This window comes from Budorcas taxicolor, chromosome 9 (genome assembly GCF_023091745.1).
Source record: "Budorcas taxicolor isolate Tak-1 chromosome 9, Takin1.1, whole genome shotgun sequence".
In the NCBI taxonomy this organism is placed as follows: domain Eukaryota; kingdom Metazoa; phylum Chordata; class Mammalia; order Artiodactyla; family Bovidae; genus Budorcas; species Budorcas taxicolor.
The window spans coordinates 27,823,763-27,848,002 of NC_068918.1; the positions used below are offsets into that span (position 1 = coordinate 27,823,763).

General features: G+C 38.7%; 1 protein-coding gene across 1 annotated transcript; it reads right to left on the reverse strand.

Annotated features, from left to right (window-relative positions):
- Positions 1–17,297: 17,297 nt before the first annotated feature.
- Positions 17,298–18,942, reverse strand: LOC128053586 (syntaxin-binding protein 4-like). Its single transcript, XM_052646099.1, is given in 2 exon segments — positions 17,298–18,807; positions 18,896–18,942. Coding segments are annotated over 2 exon segments (1,557 nt in total).
- Between the last annotated feature and the right edge of the window lie 5,298 nt (positions 18,943–24,240).

Consider the following 24,240-nt stretch of genomic DNA (forward strand, 5'->3'; position numbering starts at 1 on the left):
CTGGTTATGATCCTTCCCTGTTACAATAGAAACCCCAATTGTTGTAAAGTTTAAAGGAAATGTATTGTCGTGTAGCTGAGAAGTCTGGCTGGCTTCAGGCAACTCTTGACCAGTAGCTCAGAGGCATCTGAGAGGATGACTCTTTTTCCCGTTGTTCTCAGGACCACTTCTTCACTGTTGGTGCCATTTTGCCATCCTCCTCCACTACCATCACAACATAACAACTCAGCAGCTCCTGGGGTTGTGTGCTTTCAGGTGCAAATCTAGCACAAAAGAGTCCACTTTGCTCTTGTGTGTGTGTGTGTGTGTGCTGAGTTGCTTAAGTTGTGCCCGAGTCTCTGCGACCCTGTGGACTCCAGCCCACCCATGGGGCCCCTCTGTGTATATGATTCCCTAGGTAAGAATACTGGAGTGGGTTGCCATGCCCTTCTCCAGGGGATCGATCTTCCTGACCCAGGGATTGAACCCGAATCTTTTATGTCTCCTGCTTTAGGAGGCAGGTTCTTTACCACTAGTGCCACCTGAGAACCCTCCCCACCACAATGCAGCCCCCCACCCCCCGCCACTTTGCTCTTAACATAGAAAAAGAAAGACCAACTTGGAACCGATTCTTGCATCTCTCGTTGCCTGAGATGGATCATGTATTCAACCCTGAATACATCTATTAATTCTATGAGTGTGGCTTGGAGATTGGATATGCTGACTGACGTAAGTCAATCGGGGGCCACTCTCAGAGTTAAGAATGGTTTCAAGTCTATCCAGAATACATGCTGTGCATTCTGGGGTACCAGACAGGAAGGGGAAGTGGAAAAATAAATTCTGGAAAGCAACAAGAATTTTAAACACCCAAGTGCTCACAGTTGAGAGCTTGTCCATACTCCAGTTGATCTTTGCCCTCTGCTCCCTGGAGTCGCAGGAGTTCTCTAGCTGTGTCTCTGGAGTGTGAGGGCCTCTGCCTCACAGCGCTGACCTTGACTTCAGACTAGTCCTCTTTCTTCTGTTTTACATATTGGGCTTCTCTGTAAGATTTTATTTGAAGAGAGTTTCGCTGCTGAAAGGCAGTTTTAAAACCACTCTCTCACATTAATGCTACTGCAGTGGCAAAGTTACCTATGTTCTATACTTTTTAGACATATCCCTACTGCCATAGGGCCTCCCCAGTGCTAACTGAGTGGAAACAGAAAGGCATTTCTTGGAACACGAGTCTTATTGCTGCAGATTCATTTCACATGCTCCTTTCTCGTGCTCCTGATATTTTGCTATTAGTAAGTCCTTTCATAGACATTCTGTCCATTCCCTGCTCCATTTACTCACTCAAAACACTTGAGGAAGATGTCTACTTTTCTAATATTTTCAAATAGTCAACTTTAAGGTCATGACTAAGCAAATGAAGTTCTTAACAGAGTGGATCTGCAGGTGAGAGCCAATAATGTAGACACTAAGCAACAGTAATATTGTCCTTCTGGTAATCCGCTTGCTTACCTGGACTGAAGTTATATCCTATACTTTGAAAATTAACTTTAAAGTAACAAAAAGCCAAACTTCGACACAAGAGAAGATAAAATGTCCCTTCATACAAAAGTTAGCAATATTTTTCTCATGGTCATGTACTTGGTGAATTCTACTCTTTCTCTGCTGAATTTTGTCTCCTTCGTATTCTAGTCAATGAAATGTAAAATTGGAAAATATATAAGATTTTACTGTTAGCTCTGAAAGGATTAAACTCTTAACATTGTATTTATTTGTATTCATTCTACTTCCATCCCATTTCATCATAATGATGTGTTTGGTCTATAAAAACTTTATCCTTAAAGTAAATGTTTGTTGAGAAACATTTAAGGAATTCAAAACATTTCCTAAAATTCAGCCTGACAATAAGTAATATTTGAATCATAAATTTTTGTGGAAGCTGGTATTATATAATATTTCTTCACTTAAAATTTAGTGATAAGAATCAGTAAGGATAAACAAAAATAGGTAACGATAAGAAATACTTTGACCTTCCAGTGACAGTTGGTAAAGAATTGCCTGCACTGCTGGAGACCTGGGTTCAATCCCTGGTCAGGAAGAGCCCCTGGAGAAGGGAATGGCAAACCACTCCTGCCTGGAGAATTCCACGGACAGAGAAGCCTGGCTGGCTATAGTCCATGGGGTCATGAAGATTCGGACACAGCTGAGCAACTAACACTTTCATACTGGAAATACTTCAGATTCATATTGATCTATTTTTATATTAGTTATCTTTGGTTTTTATTTGATGCCGCATTCTCCTCTGACTTCCCTGGAAACACATTCCAAGGGAAATTTGTGTAAATAAAATTTGGGGAAGTGTTTGGGAATAGTAGCTATAAGGAACTCAGGGAAGCAAGATTGGACAGAGGGAGAAAGTCACCTGTGAGCTTTTACAGCAGAGACCCCAGGTTATCAAGGGAGCTTATAACTTTAATGGGGCCTCAGAATTGTCTTAAGTTGTGGCAAGAATCCCTGCCTTTGTATCCCATGTTGACTAATCATTGGATATAGACTGCCACTGGGGAGAAGGCACCCGGTGAGTAAGGCAGTCTCCTCCAGCCAAGCATGATGCCTGGAGAGGGATGCAGCTGGGAACCGGAGAAATGAATCCTTCAGTTCTAAAGAGGGGCATAACCCCCACCACCACCAGAAAGGAGCTTGGAGGTATGTAGCTAAAGAATGCCAAGGATGTCTGCTCCGTATCTCATTTGCCACTCAAATTATTCATGTAACTTTGAATGCATGATTAAAAAAAGTGAAAGACATTTGTTGATACAATGAAAGTACAAGTAATAGATAGTTGATAGAAGAAAACATGTAAGAGGTTCCCCAGGGTCTAAAAAGCTAATTATTGGTTAGCATGTTTGCACTGAAAGAATGTTTATAAAGAGTTTAGACACAAGGCAATGAATTTCTAGAAGTTGATTTCTTTGTTATGTGATACGTTTCTTAAGAAGGGAGAAAGGAAAGGAAATCACAGGAAAATTATTTCACCTATTTCATTGGTTAAATGGTCAAGCCTTGACCAGACTCTAAAAAGCTAGGTAGCAACCTTGTCATCATCAGGGACCACCAAAAGTTTGTATCACAAATGTTCTGTCACAGATGTTCTTCTCAGATAGCATATATACACAAGAAAAAAACATAAAAACAAATCAGCATAGATACACAATTGAATAAACAATACCTTCAGCCTGAAAACTCTGCATTGGGACTGAATAGCCGATAATATATTACAGACAGTGTTTACTTTGCACAGTACTGAAATTCATACATGTTGAAACTGTGGAAGGTGAGCACTGTCTTTATAAGCTTTATTTTAATTATTGATACTTTTTATTCACCTACAAATTTGCCTCTCTTTTGAGAATTATTCAGTTGTCTGAATCATAGATTTTAGACATTTGCTTTGTAAAAAAGAGAACTTGTATGGTTTTCCTCAGACTGGTAAGTATCTGAATTGTTTCCTGGGTGAATCTTGAAGACCTAACAGAACTTTCTGGAGTAAACTGTTAGTGCTGGCTTCTTATTTAGAGATGCATAGTTTTTATAGCAATCTTCATAAGTATTGTATTCTAGTCAAATGCTAATTGCTCTTTCATCTTCAACTATTCACTGTGGTTCCAAGAAGGATCACCGTCTACATATATGTGAATATATAGTTGGTGGAGACCATAGTTCATATTTCATATATTATTGTTTAATGAAAAAAACAAGTTTAGGCTTTTAAATTCAGTTATTAAAATAATTTTCTTTTGACTTCAAAAAATAATAAAAAGTAAAGTTTCTAACTCTGCTCAAACTCCAGGAGACAGTGAAGGACAGGGAAGTCTGTAGTGCTGCAGTCCACGGAGCTGCAAAGAGTAGGACACGACTTAGTGACTGAACAACAGTTCTGCTCAGTGTTGTTTATGCTCACCAAGACTGATCTGTCCAGTACACATAACAGGGAAAAATATAATATGAAATAAAGGATAGAAATGCCAGTATGAAATATATCCATTTTCAAGGGCACTGGGGAAATTGAATTCTGACTAGAAAACAAAATGCTTCACCCCAAGAAGTTTCTTAAATTAATTTTAACTATCAAACTTTTAAACATGAGTCAGCAACTTCTTTATAAACCATGTCCTGATATTTTGGAGTCAACAAATTTGTCGATTACAACCTATAGAAGCCCAGTGCTTTCTTGAAAAATCACGTTTGTCGGTCACCCTTGTTTCTTTGATAAGACTCAGACCTCAATTTATTTTCCACTTTTCTTAAGTTCATCTCTCATTCTTGGGTTATCACTCTCATTTCTCATGAAGATACAGAGTTTTCTTGTTTTCATCACTAAAGAACAAGTAGAAAACAGTTTAACATATCAGTGGCCTTCGGGTTAACTCTTATTGCCCAACTGGTGGTACCCCCAATTCAAACTGACACCACTAGAAAATTAGAGCCCTCTCCTCATGGTCCTTTGTGTTAAATTCATTAAAGCTTTAGAACTACTGTGTTGCAACAAGACCACCAAATGTAGAGAGTTCCCCAAGAAATGTACTTGGAAAGATGAGAAACAATAACCCACAGTTGAGTGAATTACCAATTCCAGGATGAAGGCTAAGGAAAAAAAATTAAGAAAGAGATGGATGAAAATGACTTTATTTCTGTTAAGAACTCTGCTTAAAAAGAAAATTAGAGGAGTTTTTTGTTTAAACTACTATTATTGTTCTTACTCCCATTACCACAATAAATGAAACCAGGTTGTGATAGATTAGCTTTTACTTTTTAATTCAAATTGTTGTTGGTTTGGGAAGGTGTTTTTTGGGGGAAGAGGGTTCTATATAGATAGGATAACAGGCTAAAAAAGAAATCTTCTCTCTTTGAAGATGCTGCTGCTACACAAGTAGAACAGAACACAACCTAGGTCCTTTTCAGTAACTACAAATTGGTTAATAGTCCCCAGCCTTACATTCAGAAGTTGTGTAAAGTCCAAACAAATTAGCCATATAAAACTTGATTTTTAGTGGGAAGGTGACTTGCTTAGGACTATTAAGGCAACAAGAGGATAAGAGTTGGTTCCTTTTTTCTCTTAATAGAAGCACTGCTATAAAAACAGTGCTTTAACTATCATGCAAGCTTTTTACTTGCCTTAGCTTAACAGACTAGCAGACAAACTATATTATTGTCTCTTAAAGCTGAGATGAGTAGAAGAGCAAACTGTAATAGGTCTGCTTGGAACACTGTGGTTGAAATTCTCTTGACTGTACTTTAAGGTTTGCAGTATGTGTATACAGAGAGCTTGATGGTTTACAAACTCCGTCTGTGTCTATCACTTTCACCCCCACAGAAACACTGTGACTTAAGCAGAGATGATAACCTGACAAATTCAAAACTTGTGTGACTCAGCCCTGCCTGCACGTTTTTAGTAATTCCACCTCCCCCTCCCCTACAACCAGGTAATTTAGTTCATGGGATATTGTTCTGTGACATGTTTCTCTTTGCCAGTAATCATGAAAATAATCAGATGCTGGAAAAGTCCTCTTTCTCAAGTTATATAAAGATATTTTATTAACAGAGGATATAACCCAGCACATGTATCATGCTGTACACTGGTTATAGCCACTGAGGATTCCCAGGCTAGGTCAGTTTGTAATAATCCTATTCTGTTTGCCTGCATATAGAGCCTGAAGATATGTGACTTGTCATCATGTAAGCTGCATCTTCTAGGAGGTCATGAGATTTGACTGAAATATCTTTGCTGGGTCCTTTCTGCAGACTCCTACCTTTATGTGAGTAAACGCACGTAGTATTTTTCAGATTTGGCCCTACTGTAGCTAACCTGGTTTGGACAGCTGTGTGTGTATAGTGATTATCTTGTTTGTCTATGATGTGGGCTTCTAGTGATGTGGGCAGAGCCTAGGATTCTGAGCATCTACTCTTTGCTCCCTGATTGCTATTTGTCGGAGCAGTCTATCAGGTGTTGCTTCCCAGCAGTCCATTACTCTCCGTGGTGTACTCTGAAATTGTGCTTCAGTGTCCTTGCAAGACTGTATCTGTCCTCACAGTCTGTAGCTATCCCCACCATCAGCTCACCAAACCACATCTGCTCAGTTACCCTGGTATCATCTATTTGTCTCACCTGTGGGGCTCCAAGGTAACACTCTGTGCTGGCAGGCAGGCTGCATACCAAGACATTATTGTTGATGATGATCTTGACTTGCCATTTCATGTTGAGCCTTATTTACACCTACATGAGAAGAACCAGGTGGTTTTTTCTAATTCACCCCTGTCTCAAAGCTGTGGGTTCGACCTAAACCCTCATTTTGTAAATTCAGAAGCATGATGCTATTTTGGTGTTTTCCGGTCTCCAGAAAAGTATATTTATCTTCTGAATCTAATTTTATTCTAATGTTCATTCCTTGCAGCCGTTGGGCAACTTGCTGCTTACAAGCATCAGCTAGCAATTTTGTATTGTAATTTCAAAACATAGATTGCCAATGCCTTTTCTATACGCCTCTATATAGCTTTTCTATTCTGAATAGACTCTAAAACCTAGATGCCACCTAGTGATTCACTGGTTGTATCACTAGAAAAGAACTAGAATTCTATCAGACCACAGTTGATTCCCATGTAGTAAACAATCTGTCTCCAAATTTCACTACTGAAAATAATAGGATGTTATTTTGATCATGAGTATACCTCTATTTCCTTCTCTCAAAGTAACTTAGGATAGTGATGGAATGGCATGTAAACTGCTCCTTCAAATATTTAATTTAAAAGATGTCTCCATAATGATCACTTTGTTGAGTTTCCCAGCATGTGAGTTCACGCCACTTTGGGAAGTTCCTTATTGATCATGCCTGTTAAGGAGCATAGCTTCTTTCACCTTCCATAAAAGGAACTTGTAACAAAAACAGCTCTTTTTCAATTAGCAATCGCTTGAGCATTTAGCTACTGCTAACTGTAGAGCATAGCTTGGGGATATAGGTCAACTTTTATAGTGACTACAGACCAAACTTTGAATTTTGTAAAAAAAATACTGTGCCCCAACATTTCAACTTGGAGAAGGCAATGGCAACCCACTCCAGTACTCTTGCCTGGAAAATCCAATGGATGGAGGAGCCTGGTAGGCTGCAGTCCATGGGGTCGCTAAGTCGGACACGACTGAGTGGCCTCACTTTCACTTTTTGCTTTCATGCATTGGAGAAGGAAATGGCAACCCACTCCAGTGTTCTTTCCTGGAGAATCTCAGGGACAGGGGAGCCTGGTGGGCTGCCATCTATGGGGTCACACAGAGTTGGACGCGACTGAAGTGACTTAGCAACAACATTTCAACTAATGTTTGTAAATGTCTAAGTGGTGTGCTAGACATTCTGATATTCACTGTCTTACTTAAGCCTTGGAAAAACCTATGACATATGTAGTTTTCTCCATGGTATAAATCAAGTCAATGAGCCTGGGAATGGTTCAGTAACTGTCCAGATAGGAAGCTAGTAAGTGATATGGGAAGTGAATATCACCATAGGTCCTATGCTTTCTTCTATTCTCTTCACCACATTATGACTTTATTTCATATTAAACTTTTTGTACAAGAGCATCACTGGCAGAAGCTGTGACCCACAGAAGCTGGTCTCAGAGAAATGGTTTTATAAAAAAAAATGTAATTATTTTCTATCTACGTTTTTTAAATCATGTGAGGAGAATTTAACTAAACTGCTAGGAATGTTTGTTAAAATCTCCTTTCCTTTTCTATCCATGATCCTTTATACCCTCACTTTCTCTGAGTCTTCTTATTTAAAAATCCTTCACAAAACATTGTCATCCCTGACCTTCTGTAACTTTTCTGTCTTTTAACAAAGGACACTATTCTCCTAATCTTACCCTCTCACCTTTCTACCCACAATCCCAGTTTTCTTTCATTCTCAGCATTCTTATTCGGCATCACAAGAGCCCAAAGAATCCACCACAAGACAACAGGAGAAACCTCACGGGAACATGCTGAGGGTAGATCAGGGGATGGCTCGCATGGACAAAGCCAGTACCATCTTCACCAAGCAGAGGGATAAGACAAAGCTGGGAGTGTGTATATGGTAACAGCTTTTCCCCAACAATAACAAACTGGAGACCTTCATAAGAAGGACCGTTTTAACACATCCAGCACTTGCTTGGAAAACTAAGAATCATGCTGTGCTACTCCATTCCTTTTAAGTTTAGCATCCCTGCTGCTGCTTGCCTTAGAACTCCCCATGATAATCAATGAGTTACACTTCTATGACTTTGTCCAGCTTCTGCTAGAATCTCTCTGCCCTGGTTCTCATACATATCATCGTAGCAAAAATATTTTGTCTAAGAAGTTAGCAAGAGAAGTATTTTCAAGTGTGCCTGCATGGTTCCTAATGTGAATTCTCTCAGTAAAAAATGAAAGCCCAGCTCTGAAAGCTACACTTTTGTATCAGTTAGATATCTCAGAAGAGGCTGGATAACAAACAAGCACAAATTCTCAGCAGCATGTAATAATAAGCATGTGTCTGGCTCATGATTTGTGGGTCATTTGGGACTGACTAATTTAGGCTGCACTGGGTTGGGTATATGATGATCTCAGCTGTTTACTCATGTGACTGGGGATCAGCTGGGGATCAGGCTAAGTCCACAGGGGCAGCTTAGTTCTGCATGTCTCCCATCCTCCTGCTTTCTGCTCATGTTCTCATGACAGTAGCAGAAGTGCTAGAGAGCAAACTCAATACGGCAAGCATTGTTCAGGCCTTTGGTCAAACCGGGCTCCTTAATGTTTCATGGCCCAAAAAGTCCCATGAACAAACCCAAAGAAAAGGAGTAAGGAAAGAGATTACCCCTTCTTATTAGGGCAAACTACAAGGCATATGACAATAAGCATGGATATGGGAAGAGGTAAAGAGTTGGGAACACAGATAGAGTCTACTATAGTCGTTGATCTATTATTCTTGAGTATCATCCTATTAAAAGTTAAGTGTGGTTCCTTCTGGTAGTGTCAGCTCGGGATGCAAGCACCTGTCACTCATTCATCCATTCATTCACTTTTTACTTAACACATAATGTTGAATTCTTTAGACAAGTGCTGCTTAATAGAAATATCTTGTGTCATAGATGGATTTAATTTTTTTTTCTGGTAGCTACTTTTTAGAAGCTAAAAAGCCACAGGTGACTAGTAGCTACCATATTAGACAATGAAGTTAAAGACTATATATTGAACTTGGTGCTGAGGATATGACGCCTGCCCCATAGATCTTACAGTCTTGAGAGAAAGGAGATTTAATTTAAACAGTATAGGCATTATATATATTATATATCTTTCTGAAAAGCTCATATTTTAGTCTACATTTCTCAGATCTTTTCATACCCCAGTGCACCAACTCCATTCCTTATGGTAATAGTTTTCTATTACACATTTCCATACAACCTCTCTAGCCTAGTTTGGTTAGAGATATTTCAACATGCCTTTTCAAAATCTCTTATGAAGAGCTATCACTGTACACCAAAGTCTGGCAACAAAGGTGTGTGTGTGTGTTTTTTTTTTCCGGAATCAATATAGTAAAGGAACATTATCTGAGATCTTATTACCAGGTGGATAAATTTTCACATTATAACTTTACCTGATAAGAGCCCAAGATCCTTCATGATAGAAATGTTGAACAGAAAAGTTGAGTTTATCAGTGTTTATCTGCTTAAAAAAAAAAAAAAAGGATGGTTGTAAGAGAATACATAATAGTAGTAAATGAAAGAGAGAATGTTGCTTCAGAAGTAATACAAGGAATAATAGAAGCAGAAAATGGAGAAAATTTTTTAAAAAAGGAAACAATAGTCTTTATCTCTTTTTTACCTGATTAAGCTTGTTAGTGCCTAAAAGAAAGTTTTGCCTTCTCTGCACTAAACTGTCTAAGCAAGATTTATCAAAAAGGGTGGTTTTTAGAAAGCAATTATTGTCCATCGAAACTGCAGATAAGGGTCTTGACAAGAATAGGGAGATAAGATATTTTCTTTGTAGTCTAAAAAATAAAAAACCTGATATAGGCATAGCTTAAAAAACTGAAAAAGGTTTCTTTTAAATGCTGTGAATCACCCTGTGATTTCTTTTCTCTGTTTAAATCCTGTTCTGCTTATTGAGTGCCTTTTCTTTGGTGATTCATTGCTTTGATTGTGTAACTCCTTGATATCAAAACCACTTTGGGCAAATGCCCTTGTGCTTCCTTGTTCCTCTGGCAACATGGCAGGTCCCAGTGCTGGCACTTGGATTATGCTCTCAAAGAACCCAGAGCTCCTTTGACTTTCATAACTTGTGTGATTGGTACTCATCTCCAAATAGCAAACAGTTTAGGTAGAGAACAACATACTGGATTTTAAGCTCTGAGATGCTGTTTTTACAAGATATTACTAAAAACTGCAGTTATGGTTCTGTGTTTTCATACAAGACACTTTAGAAAATGACTATAATTACATAGCGAAGAGAGTCCAGATTACATGGTGGGCATTTTTACACATTAAATTACAAAAATATATTTGCTCATCTACTCCAGTTTTTCATGAAGGATTTAAATCAGAACAGCAACATTGGTCTTATGTTTAGTGTCGAAAGATCATTTCAGTCATTTCAAATAATATTTTCCAGCACCAGTGGATATCCACCAAATATCTCCTTTCTGCTCTCCCTCCCTCAACACACACACACACACACACACGCACATATACACACACTTGACATTCTTGCTTCTAATACTAAAATACTTTGAGTCATTTCCTTTTATTAAGATATTTTCAGATGGAGATTAAAAATAAATTGGAGAGTCAAGCAATAACATGAGAACTGAATTAAAACAGTTTAAGCTGAAGTCAGTGAGTAAACTCTGTCCTTGCAAATTACCTAAGAATCTTTATACCCCCATGGCTTAAAACAAAGAAGGCATACTATAAATCTTTATTAGATGAACAAGTGAATGAATGTTATCTATTTAACATTAAGAAATTTTAGTGACTGTGGGTTTCCCTTTTTCTGGAAGTAAGTCCCTTCAAGCAGAAAGAAGGATCTATGAATTGGACAGCCTTTTGGATACAGCTATTAGCACTCTGCCTCTGCTGTCATATCTCAAGGACTAGAAGGAGTCCCACCAACTGCAGAGAGGCCAGGCCTAAATATAAGTGGCAAAATAGGGCCACAGTTCTCAACTCCTATTTTCAGACCATGACTTCAGCCTCTTAAGCGTGGCCTGAACAGAATGGCGATGGAGGTCTAACCTTATGCTTATAACTTAAGCTATATCCCTTTCTCCTAAGGAAACCCTATTTCAGTTTCAATTTTAAGATTAAGTTCAGAGATAGTCTGAGTCTTCCTTTAGCAAAGCAAAACCCATTAACATTTTACTAGGAAAGTTCTTTTCCAGTCATCAGATAAACATAGGTCTATATTTAGGATGTGGGAGAATTTCACTCATTCAATAATCATCAAGCATCTTCACTGAAAAAGATTTGTCTCCTTTCATTAGACAAACTCCCAACATTTCTATGGTGTTCCCACTATCAGAATTACCGTTTTAAAGTTAAGATATGTTGAAAGTAGAGGAATTGTTTAAAACTTATAATTCTAAAATTCTCTATATAAAGAAGCACCTTAGCAACACTTTTATTAAATGTTGATGAGCAGTACACTGTTGCTCTTAGCTTCTATGCTGACAGCACTTACATTTGGTTTCGCTGCTTCCCTTCCTTCTACCTGCCTTTCATGTTAATTAATGCTTCATCTGACTTGCATGCAGGATACAACAGTTTTCATTTGTTAGTAAACCTCTCTAGTAACCAGAAATGGGAGTCCAGATTAATGGACAAACTTTGGCTGTGTGTGTTGGGCTGGGAGGGTGGTATGTGGGTGGCGGGGAGGAGGGAGAGGGAGAGAGAGAGGAATTTTTCCCAGAAATTTTGGAATCATAGACTTTTAGGCAGTCTAAGTGTTCAGAGGACATGCTGTCATTGATTCTCAGTTCAGGTTGAGTATTACAATCACCTGGAGATCTCCTGAGGCCCCATCTTCCCCAGACCAGTTGAACCAACATCTTTGCTAACAGAAAGAACCTGGGGATGGCTATTTTCTTAAACCCTGCATACTCTAAAGTGCAGCCAAGGTTTTCAAACAATTCCTTCAGTCCAGTTCTGTTCATTTGGATAGACAAAATAAAAACCTGTCAGAAAGAAATGAAACATAATACTTCAGACCTTTTCGAGTCTGGATTAGAATCACATTACCTAGCCCCAATCCAGAGCAGTTTCCATAACAATGTAGTTCTATCTTTTGTTAGTCTTGACTCATTTGAACTTTCCCCTGATAAAATCGTAACAGGAGCATGACAGGCACACAGCTGTTAGCAAGTGACCAGGCCCCTCCCCCAAGCGAGCAACCATTAGCGAGCAACTGTCTACTAGCGACCGTTAGCAATCCAGCTCAGCCATTGGTCAGCATCGTAATAGGCCCCTCCCCCCAAGCAAGTGACCGTGAGCAAGGCGAGAGCAACTGTTAGCATTGCCTGCTCACCTGTTGCTTGGCATCAGGGGGTAAGGGAGGGGTGTCCGTGCACCACGCTAGTGACTGTTAGCAAGGTTGCAAGGTTACTGAGCAACCATTAGCAGTCCTGGCCTTCCCAGGGACTCAGTGGTAAAGAATCTGCCTGCCAGTGTGAGAGATGCTGGAGACAGGACATGCAGGTTCGATCTCTGGGTCAGGAAGATCCCCTGGAGAAGGAAACTGCTGCCCACTCCAGTATTCTTGCCTGGGAAATCCCACGGAGAGAGGAACGACAGTCCATGGGGTTGCAAAGAGTTGGACCTGACTGAGCACTTGCACACAGGGCATTAGCAGTCCTGCTCAGCCATTTGTTGTCATCACAGCAGGGCCCACTCCTCTCTCTCCCCTTCCTTTGTATTAAAAGGAGCCTGAATTCAGACTGAAGGATGATTTTTTAAATTAATCTTTATTTGATTATAGTTGCTTTACAGATGGCACTAATGGTAAAGCTCCACCTGCCAGTGCAAAAGAGGTAAGAGATATGGGTTCGATCCCTGGGTTGGGAAGATCATCTGGAGGAGGGCATGGCAACCCACTCCAGTATTCTTAGAGGGAGAATCCCATGGACAGAGGAGCCTGGCGTTTACAGTCCATAGTGTTGCAGAAAGTCTGACGTGACTTAAGGGACTTTAGCACAGCACATAGTTGCTTTACAAAGTTGTGTTAGTTTCTGCTGTACAGCAAAGTGAATCAGCTATATTTATACATATACCCCTTCTTTTTTTGATTTCCTTCCCATTTAGGTCTCCACAGAGCATTGAATGGGATTTTCTGAGCTATACAGGAGGTTCTCATTAGTTGTCTATTTTATACGTAGTATCAATAGTGTATATATGTCAATCCCAACCTCCCAATTCATCCTACTACCCATCTTTGCTCCACTGGTGTCTGTACATTTGTTTTCTATGTCTTTGTGTCTATTTCTGGGAGATGGGTTTTTGAGATGCTAGTCAGCTATCTTCTCGGTCTGCCAGCTGATTAAAGTCTTTATTCTTTGCCCCAACAATTCATTTCCCAGTTTATTGGCCTGTGATGCAGTGAGCAGAGTGAGCTTCGGCTCAGTAACAAAACAAGCAGAAGAAATCATGCTTCTCAAATTTTTCTATCAAATGGCTGCTGCTGCTGCTGCTAAGTCGCTTCAGTTGCGTCCAACTCTGTGCAACCCCATAGACGGCAGCCCACCAGGCTTCCCATCCCTGGGATTCTCCGGGCGAGAACACTGGAGTGGGTTGCCATTTCCTTCTCCAATGCATGATGGGCATGAGGGCAAAACCCCACCATGCTGGATTAACACATGAATTTCCTACATTTCTTGGTACTGTTGGCTTCATTGGCTTCTATCAAAAATAAGTTAGTCTTTGATTGTTGTGAAGAGTAACTTTCATTTCGTATAAGTCAAAAAGATATCTTCAATCACTTTAGCATATGTAGACCCATTTTTAAACTCATCATACATATAAGAGTAGGTGTAACTCACTTCCTGGGAAACATTCTGAGAAAACAACACTGATAAAACATGGGCCCAGTTTGCAGTGTTGAAGATAGCGATAAACATTTTCCTGTTCTTTTGACATCTATCTTTTCTGTGTGTGTATATCTGTTGAACTCATCAAAGTCTAAAATATTTCAATTCAGCATAAAATTGCAGTACCAATTGTCATATGGCATATATTTTATCTTGTGCTGGGACGGAAAAGCATATCTAAATGCATCATGCCTATGCTCAGAAGTAATGCAAATCTTCTGTCTTGCCGCTGCCAGAAATAAATGAAAATGATAGTAGATAAAGGCTAGAAACATTTTTCTGTTTTGCACTGATGCAAAATTTTGTGTGTAGTGATCATCACCATGCATTAAGCATCCACTGTAAGCCAGACATTCTAGATGGGCAGAATATTGAAGGCATAGTTTCTTCAACTCTCATTACTCAAAAACAAATAAACACAGTCTAAAGTAGTTGAGAGTAAAGAATAAACATTGAAGATTTTAAAACACTTAAATATATTCTATGATTTATGAGCAGAACTATATACAACTACATAGTTTTTTCAGCCTATTACAAGTCTCCACTAAAGACTTATTTACCTAATTAGATAACTAAACTGTGTCTATGCCTACACATGGTTGTTACCTTATGCAAATTGTGTATGAATTGTATCCATAGTGTACAGAATAGAGAAATTCATGAATAACAGGTGTTTTAATGATTGTTTTTATTAAAACCCTGCAGAAATGCCCATGTCAGAACCACAGAGTAAAGAAAGATCAGTGTATTAGAAGGAGCTGGCCAGATGGAGGTCCATAATGAAGGTCACACTGCCCTGATGGAATTTACTGCTGCTCAGAGTAGGAGTCTCTGTATTACAAGTGTAAGAATTTGACACAAGCAGGAGATCTCATTCTGGTCAGAATCACAAGGAACTGAAGCACCTGAATGATATGATCAGTTCCCAAATGGAGAACCACTCCACTACTGTGTCCAGAATGATGCTGTCCTTTTTGTCTAGTGCCTCTTTCTGACCTAGCAGTCCCTGGGGGAGCTGATGAATAAATGTGGGTGGTTGGGAGGGATGTGCCAAGTAGACCGCAGGGGAGTGTGAGGAATCTTCTGAAGATGTGACTTCCAGTTTCCAGGAGAACAAAAGATCTTGATCTACACCAGCAGCCTGTGATTCCTAGATTTTTTCTTCATTCTCAAAGCTGCTGCTGCTGCTGCTAAGTTGCTTCAGTTGTGTCCGACTCTGTGCAACCCCACAGATGGCAGCCACCAGGCTCCCCTGTCTCTGGGATTCTCCAAGCAAGAACACTGGAGTGGGTATTCTCAAAGCTAGTGGTGATCAATCCATGCTTCACAGAACCCTAGGGTTCTGTGTAAAGATTATTTTGTGGGAGATGGATCCTCTTAAAAAGAGAGAACAAAACTTTTAACTGTTGCTCTCTCTACCCATTCTCTCCCTGTTACGATACAGTTTTAGGTTCTTCAGTCCCTTTCCAGTCCTATCTCCTGGTAATGACATTAATTTCCCCTTAGTGGAATATTGGGAGTTCCTAAACTCCCTGTCACTCTTTTATTGAGATAATCACAGAAGGTCAGTCATCTAGGGATAATCATAAGTCATAAGTAACTTGTACTTAATTCTCATCATATGGTATTATTTCCCTCATTTCCTTAGGAAGTTTTCAAAATTATAAGTGAGAATTTTACTCTTTACAAGTAGGTACTGTTATATGGTTCTCTAGATCTTTGAGCCTGAGGTAGATTCACAAAACTTTTTATGTTTCAATGCAATATTGAGAGAAAAATGTACATAAAATATACATAAATAGGCAAGCCTATATTTTTTTTACGCTCTCATAAACTCTTTACTCCATGTGTTTTCTAAAATATCATTACTTGCATTAGAGATAGCTATGACATCCATTGGCAATATCATACTCTTAAAGAATTAACTTTTAAAGGAATACAAAAGGTTTTGTACTATAATTAAGGAACATATGTCAATTTTCATGCAAAAGGACTAAACCCATGTTGCCATTGGAAACAGAAGTTAACAAAATAGAAAAGTTTAGCCAGAGAAATATCATATACTTGAAAATCACTTTTTCCATTACACAGAAAAGAAGCATGTATAAAGATGCAGAATGTAAGGTCCTTTCTTCATGAGTTCTGCTTACTTTTTACTTATATAAAGAAGCAAAATAAACAGTGCCACTTCATCCTATCCCTTGGAGTTTAAGTTACCGGAGGAAAGAAATCATGACTTTATCCTGGTAGAATTTTCCTTGAAAAGCAGGTGAATATTAAATCATGAATCACTAGTTTCTTAAAATATCTTTTTTTTTTTTTTTTTTTTTTTTTTGCACATCACTCATTATTTTCTTTGCAAAAATACCAACAGGTGGAATTATTGGGTTAAATTATATGATCATTAAAACATTTTTCTTCAAAAAATTTTTTCAAATAGACATTTTAAAAGGTCTTAATATATACTACAAAACTGACTCCCAAAATGTTATGTGAAGTTATATTCCCATCTATAGTGGATGAGAATATTTACTTTCAACTTCAATTGGTAGCAGGCCCAGGTGGCTCCTAAACTGAAAAGATTTAAAAAAAAAAAGCCTAATATGTGAGTGACTTGAAAAAAGAAGTGTATTTTCTACAGAAATGTTCCTGTACCTTGCTTCATTTTCTCTGGCATCGCTTGGGTTCTCAGGGGTGTTTGCACCTTTGCTCCATCTGCCCATATTAATCTTATTGGTCTCAGAAGCCTAAGACTCCAGTTATGATTATAGTTTTACCTTCTGTTTTTTGGTGCAGGGAGGCATTCATTTCTTGGTTTTTATCTTTTGAACACACACAATTTTAAGCATCATTTCTAAGTGTAGGAACAGAAAGGGGAGGTTTTCGAATGAGACCACCCTACCATCTTGAATCTCAACAGCTATCTCTTATTTTCTTGACAGTGGACTTTTTCATAATCAAATATTTCTATGTATACATATACATACTATTCAACTGTTCATGGGGTTCTCAAGGCAAGAATGATGAAGTGGTTTGTTGTTCCCTTCTCCAGTGGAGCACATTTTGTCAGAACTCTCCACCATGATTTGTCCATCTTGGGTGGCTCTATACGGCGTGCTTCATAGTTTCATTGAGTCAGACAAAGCTGTGGCTCATGTGATCAGTTTGATTAGCTTTCTGTGATTGCAGTTTTCATTCTGGAAGGATTAAGAGGCTTATGGAAGCTTCCTGATGGGAGAGACTGAAATCCATATCAAGTATGGCATGGACAGATTTAACAAGTTCCTTAGACTCAAGTGCCAGTGTTGCTGGGATGTCGTGTCCATTCTTTCCCAATGGCGTGAGGGATGTCTGGGAAGCTAAGAGAGCTCTTCTTTCACTTAAATTTGACAAAGGTGGAGAATTATCAGAAAATACATCTTGAATAGCCTCTACAAAATGGAGAAGGTTTTCAGTGGATGCCTCAAAAGTTTTCCGAGCCATTTCTGATTTTCGCAATTGGCAGTCCAGTACTGTGATTCTCTTTCTTAACTCCTGAACACTTTCTTTATTTTGGTCAGAATAATCAGCAAGCTGAGCCTTCAGCTCTGTAATCTCAGCCTCTAACAGACGGATCACTTCCTCGTAATCCATCTCCATTCCCTGTGCCTGTCTCTGTGCAGCTTCGGCAAGATGAAGTTGACTTCGCAGGGCTCTTGCTTCTTCAACCACAGCTTTGGCTTCTTGTTTCACATTCTGGAGTTCTGTCAGTTGCTTCCTCTGCCTTTCCAATTCAAATAATTTTTCCTTAAGTGTATTCACTTCTTCCAAGGCATTATTTCTTTCATGCTTAAGCTTTTCCATTTCATGTGTTTCTAAGGAATCACTTGTCTCCTGAGAAATCTGTGAATTTAATATGCTGGAAATTTCATGTGCACCAACATTGGCTTCATCCAATTGCAAGCAAAACAAGCTTCTGGCAATGTGGACAAAATCTCCAAAAGACACCATCCCCTTTGGGTCTACTTGCACTTGCTGTCTCAGGGCTTGGTGTTGTTCTTTTGTGGGCTGAATTCCAAGATAATTTAGAGCCATTTCTAGTTTCTCTACCTTAATGCGAACAGATGGATTTAGGGAAATCTTCTTTCCTGGTGGCCCATAGTTATCAGTTCAAGCAGGGGCGATATCTGTATTAGACATATCTGTAGGGCTGTTGTCTGAAGAAGTAATTGGAATCTGTTCTGTTTTCTTGTATCCAGTTTTTATCTGATTCCTCCTAAAAGAAGGTAAAATGGCATCTGTAGATCTGGGAGTGGATGAGGTCTTTGGAATTAGTATTTCAGGAGAAGAAATAAGGCTAAATTTTGAGGCTTGAGGTCCATATTCTCCTGTAGCTTGTAAAAGGGATGAACAAGATGGATTTTCTAAATGGCTGCTGTCGGATTTCTGTCTTATGAATGCTATCTCCCAAGCAGATTCTGACCTCAACTTGGCTCTGGTAATTACGCTTTTTGCTTCTTCAAATGATACACCAATCATGGACTCCCTGTTTACTGAGACAAGTTGATCTCCTGGTTTCAAACGTCCATCCTTAGAACAGTCTCCTCCAGGAATGATTTCCTAAATATATACCAATGGACCTTCATTCCGGTTAATTCCTCCTAGGATCTTCAGACCAAGGCCTGTTTTCTTGGTAACTGTAATCATCTGAAAGGCAGGATCCCCTCTAGGCTTTCCTGGTGGCTCAGTAGTAAAGAATCCACATGCTAGTGCAGGAGACATGGGTTTGATCCCTGGGTCAGGAAGATCCCTTTTCAAGCAGACTGGATGATGCTACAGAAGATATATTTTTATTCATGGTTTCACCACAACTGTAGCCTTGGATTTAACAGCTGCGTAAATGAAGATCTTGATGAAGAGTCTATAAATTCTTCTTTTTCCTAACTATCTTGAGGGACTTCCTGCAGATCCTACATTACTCTGATTCATATTACTCCAAGAGCTTCTTAAATGCTTTCCTAGAGAATCCCGTGGATAGAGGAGCCTGATGGGCTGCTGTCCATAGGGTCGCACAGAGTCGGACATGACTGATGTGACTTAGCATCAGCAGCTAGATTCAGAGATTGCGTTCTTTCCCAGGCCACCCGGCCTCCGTAGCCCGACCTCGAAAGCGGCCGAGATTAAAATATCTTTTAATATCTTGGGTAAAAATTGTAAAATAGCCTGCTCTCTGATTTTTAAAACAATTATTTGTAGTCATGCTTAAAATGCAATTTGTGCAAGGGGGTTTCTTTTTTGACTTTTTCCTTCCCTTAAAAAAAAAAGTTTAGGCTCCCTAACATAGTCAATACTCTGAGAAAACTTGCAAATATTTATAACTGAACAATAAACCTATTAGAAGCCCAAAGGCAATTACCTCTTGTATAAATATGCCTTAGGCAGATTTCAACTAGTTTTTAAGAAGCAGAAGTTTAAGCTTGCTCAAGGATTCTATTCATGCAACAAAATTTGCATTATCTACTCTTATTTCCTGCCCTCTTCTCCTCTGGTTCCTTTCACTTCTGTCTACCATTTTTCAACGTAGAAAGCATTATCTGGCCACAGCTACACAGTCAGAAGTCTTTAATAAAAATGTACCTGTGTCCTCTTGTTTAATTAAACACTTACAGCCCCACTGTTTCTTTACCTTTAGACTCCAGTACATGTTCTTATTTTTTATTTTTATTTTTATTTTTTATTTTATTTTATTTTATTTTTATTTTTATTTTTATTTTATTTTACTTTACAATACTGTATTGGTTTTGCCATACATTGACATGAATCCACCATGGGTGTACATGCGTTCCCAAACATGAACCCCCCTCCCACCTCCCTCCCCATAACATCTCTCTGGGTCATCCCTGTGCACCAGCCCCAAGCATGCTGTATCCTGCATCGGGCATAGACTGGCGATTCGACTCTTACATGATAGTATACATGTTACAATGCCATTCTCCCAAATCATCCCACCCTCTCCCTCTCCCTCTGAGTCCAAAAGTCTGCTATACACATCTGTGTCTCTTTTGCTGTCTTGCATACAGGGTCATCATTGCCATCTTTCTAAATTCCATATATATGTGTTAGTATACTATATTGGTGTTTTTCTTTCTGGCTTACTTCACTCTGTATAATCGGTTCCAGTTTCATCCATCTCATCAAAACTGATTCAAATGTATTCTTTTTAATGGCTGAGTAATACTCCATTGTGTATATGTACCACAGCTTTCTTATCCATTCATCTGCTGATGGACATCTAGGTTGTTTCCATGTCCTGGCTATTATAAACAGTGCTGCAATGAACATTGGGGTACACGTGTCTCTTTCAATTTTGGTTTCCTTGGTGTGTATGCCCAGCAGTGGGATTGCTGGGTCATAAGGCAGTTCTATTTGCAATTTTTTAAGGAATCTCCACACTGTTCTCCATAGTGGCTGTACTAGTTTGCATTCCCACCAACAGTGTAAGAGGGTTCCCTTTTTTCCACACCCTCTCCAGCATTTATTGCTTGTAGATTTTTGGATCGCAGCCATTCTGACTGGTGTGAAGTGGTACCTCATTGTGGTTTTGATTTGCATTTCTCTAATAATGAGTGATTTTGCACATCTTTTCATGTGTTTGTTAGCCATCCGTATGTCTTCTTTGGAGAAATGTCTATTTAGTTCTGTGGCCCATTTTTTGATTGGGTCATTTATTTTTCTGGAATTGAGCTGCAGGTGTTGCTTGTCTATTTTTGAGATTAGTTGTTTGTCAGTTGCTTCATTTGCTATTATTTTCTCCCATTCTGAAGGCTGTCTTTTCACCTTGCTTATAGTTTCCTTTGTTGTGCAGAAGCTTTTAATTTTAATTAGATCCCATTTGTTTATTTTTGCTTTTATTTCCAGAATTCTGGGAGGTGGATCATAGAGGATCCTGCTGTGATTTATGTCGGAGAGTGTTTTGCCTATGTTCTCCTCTAGGAGTTTTATAGTTTCTGGTCTTACATTTAGATCTTTAATCCATTTTGAGTTTATTTTTGTGTGCGCTGTTAGAAAGTGATCTAGTTTCATTCTTTTACAAGTGGTTGACCAGTTTTCCCAGCACCACTAGTTAAAGAGATTGTCTTTACTCCATTGTATATTCTTGCCTCCTTTGTCAAAGATAAGGTGTCCATATGTGTGTGGATTTATCTCTGGGCTTTCCATTTTGTTCCATTGATCTATATTTCTGTCTTTGTGCCAGTACCATACTGTCTTGATGACTGTGGCTTTGTAGTAGAGCCTGAAGTCAGGCAAGTTGATTCCTCCCGTTCCATTCTTCTTTCTCAAGATTGCTTTGGCTATTCAAGGTTTTTTGTATTTCCATACAAATCTTGAAATTATTTGTTCTAGTTCTGTGAAAAATATGGCTGGTAGCTTGATAGGGATTGCATTGAATCTGTAAATTGCTTTGGGTAGTATACTCATTTTCACCATATTGTTTCTTCTGATCCATGAACATGGTATATTTCTCCATCTTATTTTAGATTACTCTAAGAAATCTCTCATTTAGGTAATATCAGGATACAACATAGGCTAAAATTTCATCCTTACCTTAGAATCTCTGCAGTTCTTTTTTGCCCCTTTCAGGTAAATATCCAATACCTAGGAATTAATTTGTACTTGGGATAACTATTTTCCAAAGTAACTAGTCTTGGCTCAAAAAAGACTTTAGCTGTTAATTATCTGTTAAAAATTATTGAAGTTTTCACTTATATTTTTCAAAGGTAAAAGATTTCTAAAGATAAATATAAAATATTTGAGACCATACAGTGAAAGTAGAAAACATCATGTTTGAGTGTTTGTTTACATTATTCATTACTTGTCTGAAGGTTTTCTGTGTCATGCAGAAAAACAGTTCCTTTGTAACTAATCTATACAGATTGTATAGAATTGGGATCCAGAAACAAGGTTCCTCTTGTTTATACTTCCATTTTTGACAGGATAATAATATATTTCCCCTTGTCCATTTTTAATCTTATCCTTTTAAGAGGGAATCAGAGTAGAAGAAATATCAGTATCAATACAATTGAATGCCTCTGACCCCTACTAAGTTATGTTCTGTTCTTCTGTATAGTACAAAGAAATAAGGCATTTCTTTGCATTGAGTTTACTTATAAGTAATTCAAATAATAACATATACAGGAAAAAATAATAACACAAGTGGTTCATGGTACAAGAGTTATTGCAAGAACATTCATTCAACAACTGTTTATTGAGTTCTGAGGATGTGCTAGGCACTCTGCTAAATGAGAGTATTTTAAAAATGAGGATAATTATGAACAAAAATGGTTGCTTTCCTCTAGGGAGATGAGGATAAAGAAGTAGGGACTGAGTGATATAAGTCCTTTTTCTTTATCCTAAGAAAAGTGAGAAGGCATTGAAGGCTTTTAGATGGAGGGTTGACATGACTGGTTCTGTGTGTTTTGTTTTGTTTTTTTAAATCACCCAAACACCATGAGGAGAATTTAGTGGATAATTTAAAAATAGAAGATGAGAGACAGAAAAAAGTCATGCCCTATTCCAGGCTATAGATGCGGTCTTAGAGGTGGTGGTGGCGGCGGCGGTAGAGCAGAAAAGGAAAGGGTTGTTATTTCTTTCTTCAGGGGATCTTCCTGACCCAGGGATCAAACACAGGTCTCCTGCATTGCAGGCAGATTCTCTACCATTTGAGCTATAAGTGAAGTGAAGTTGATCAGTTGTGCTCGACTCTTTGCAACCCCATGGACTGTAGCCTACCAGGCTCCTCCATCCGTGGGATTCTCCAGGCAGGAGTACTGGAGTGGGGTGCCATTTCCTTCACCAGGAGATCTTCCCCACCCAGGGATTGAACCTAAGTCTCCCGCACTGCAGGCAGACGCTTTACCATCTGAGCCATCAGGGAAGCTCATTTGAGCTATAGGGAAGTCCCAAATTCTTAGTCGTGTCTGACTCTTTGCAACCCCATGGAATAGTCCATGGAATTCTCTCCAGGCCAGAATACTGGAGTGGGTAGGCTTTCCCTTCTCCAGGGGATCTTCCTAACCCCGAGAATGAACCCTGGTCTCCCTCACTGCAGGCGGATTCTTTCCCAGCTGAGCCACGGGGGAAGTCTGAAAAGGAAAGAGAAAGATAGAAAAAGGAAACAAAGTAGATAGATTTTGAAAAAATTATTAAGAAATAAAATCAAAAGGATATGACTATCAGAGACTAGGGGGAAAACAAGAATTAAACCTACTCTGATTCCTTGTTTAAAGGTTGAAGGCCATGGTTTTTGGCTTAATTGATGGCTTATGGTGCTGTTTACGAAAATAGAAAACACTGAAGGAAAAGTGTATTTGAGAGGAAGTTTTTATGAATCCAGTTATGGAAAAATTCAGTTTCAGGAGCCTACAAGACATTTAGGTTGAGATGTCAAATATTCAGTTAGAAATAAAAGTCTGGCAATAGAAGAAAATGTTAAGCTAAAGATTTGAGAGTCTTCATCAAATGATCGCATTATATACTTTGATGAGCTCTCTTATCAAAATATACAATGGAAAATAAAGTGATTTAGATTAGGATTCTCTCACTATGAATTAGAAAACTCTGGCAACATTTCATGGGAAAGAGGGCTGGATCATGAAAAGAGGTAGAATATAGATAAGAAAGAGAGAGAAATGAATGAAATGGCAGGAACAAAATAAAAATATAAATAAATAGATTGTAAAGATCTTGATTATAAGTAAGATAAATACCAACCCAAACTGGCTTAATAAAGAAAAATTGGAACCTATAAATTTACACATAACTGAAAGTTTCAGGGTATTCTACCTGCAAGCAGTGGTCTGTCCATGGGTGATACCCCAAGATCAGAGCTCAGATACATTGTTTTTCCAGTTATTTTTTTGATGTTGACTTAAGTGCTGTCAAGTTCTCCTCTGATGATCCCAAGATGATTGCTAGTAGTTCCAGATGCTATATGTTCATATGCTCATGTCCAGCAAGAAAAATCTTGTTTGTTTTTGCATAATAAGGCAATGAAAACCCCAGAATGGAGATCATTGAACTATTAAGATTGTATGCTTATCCCTAACATTGTAGGTAGAGGTTGAGATACACAGATTATTTTTAACTAGTCCAGGTA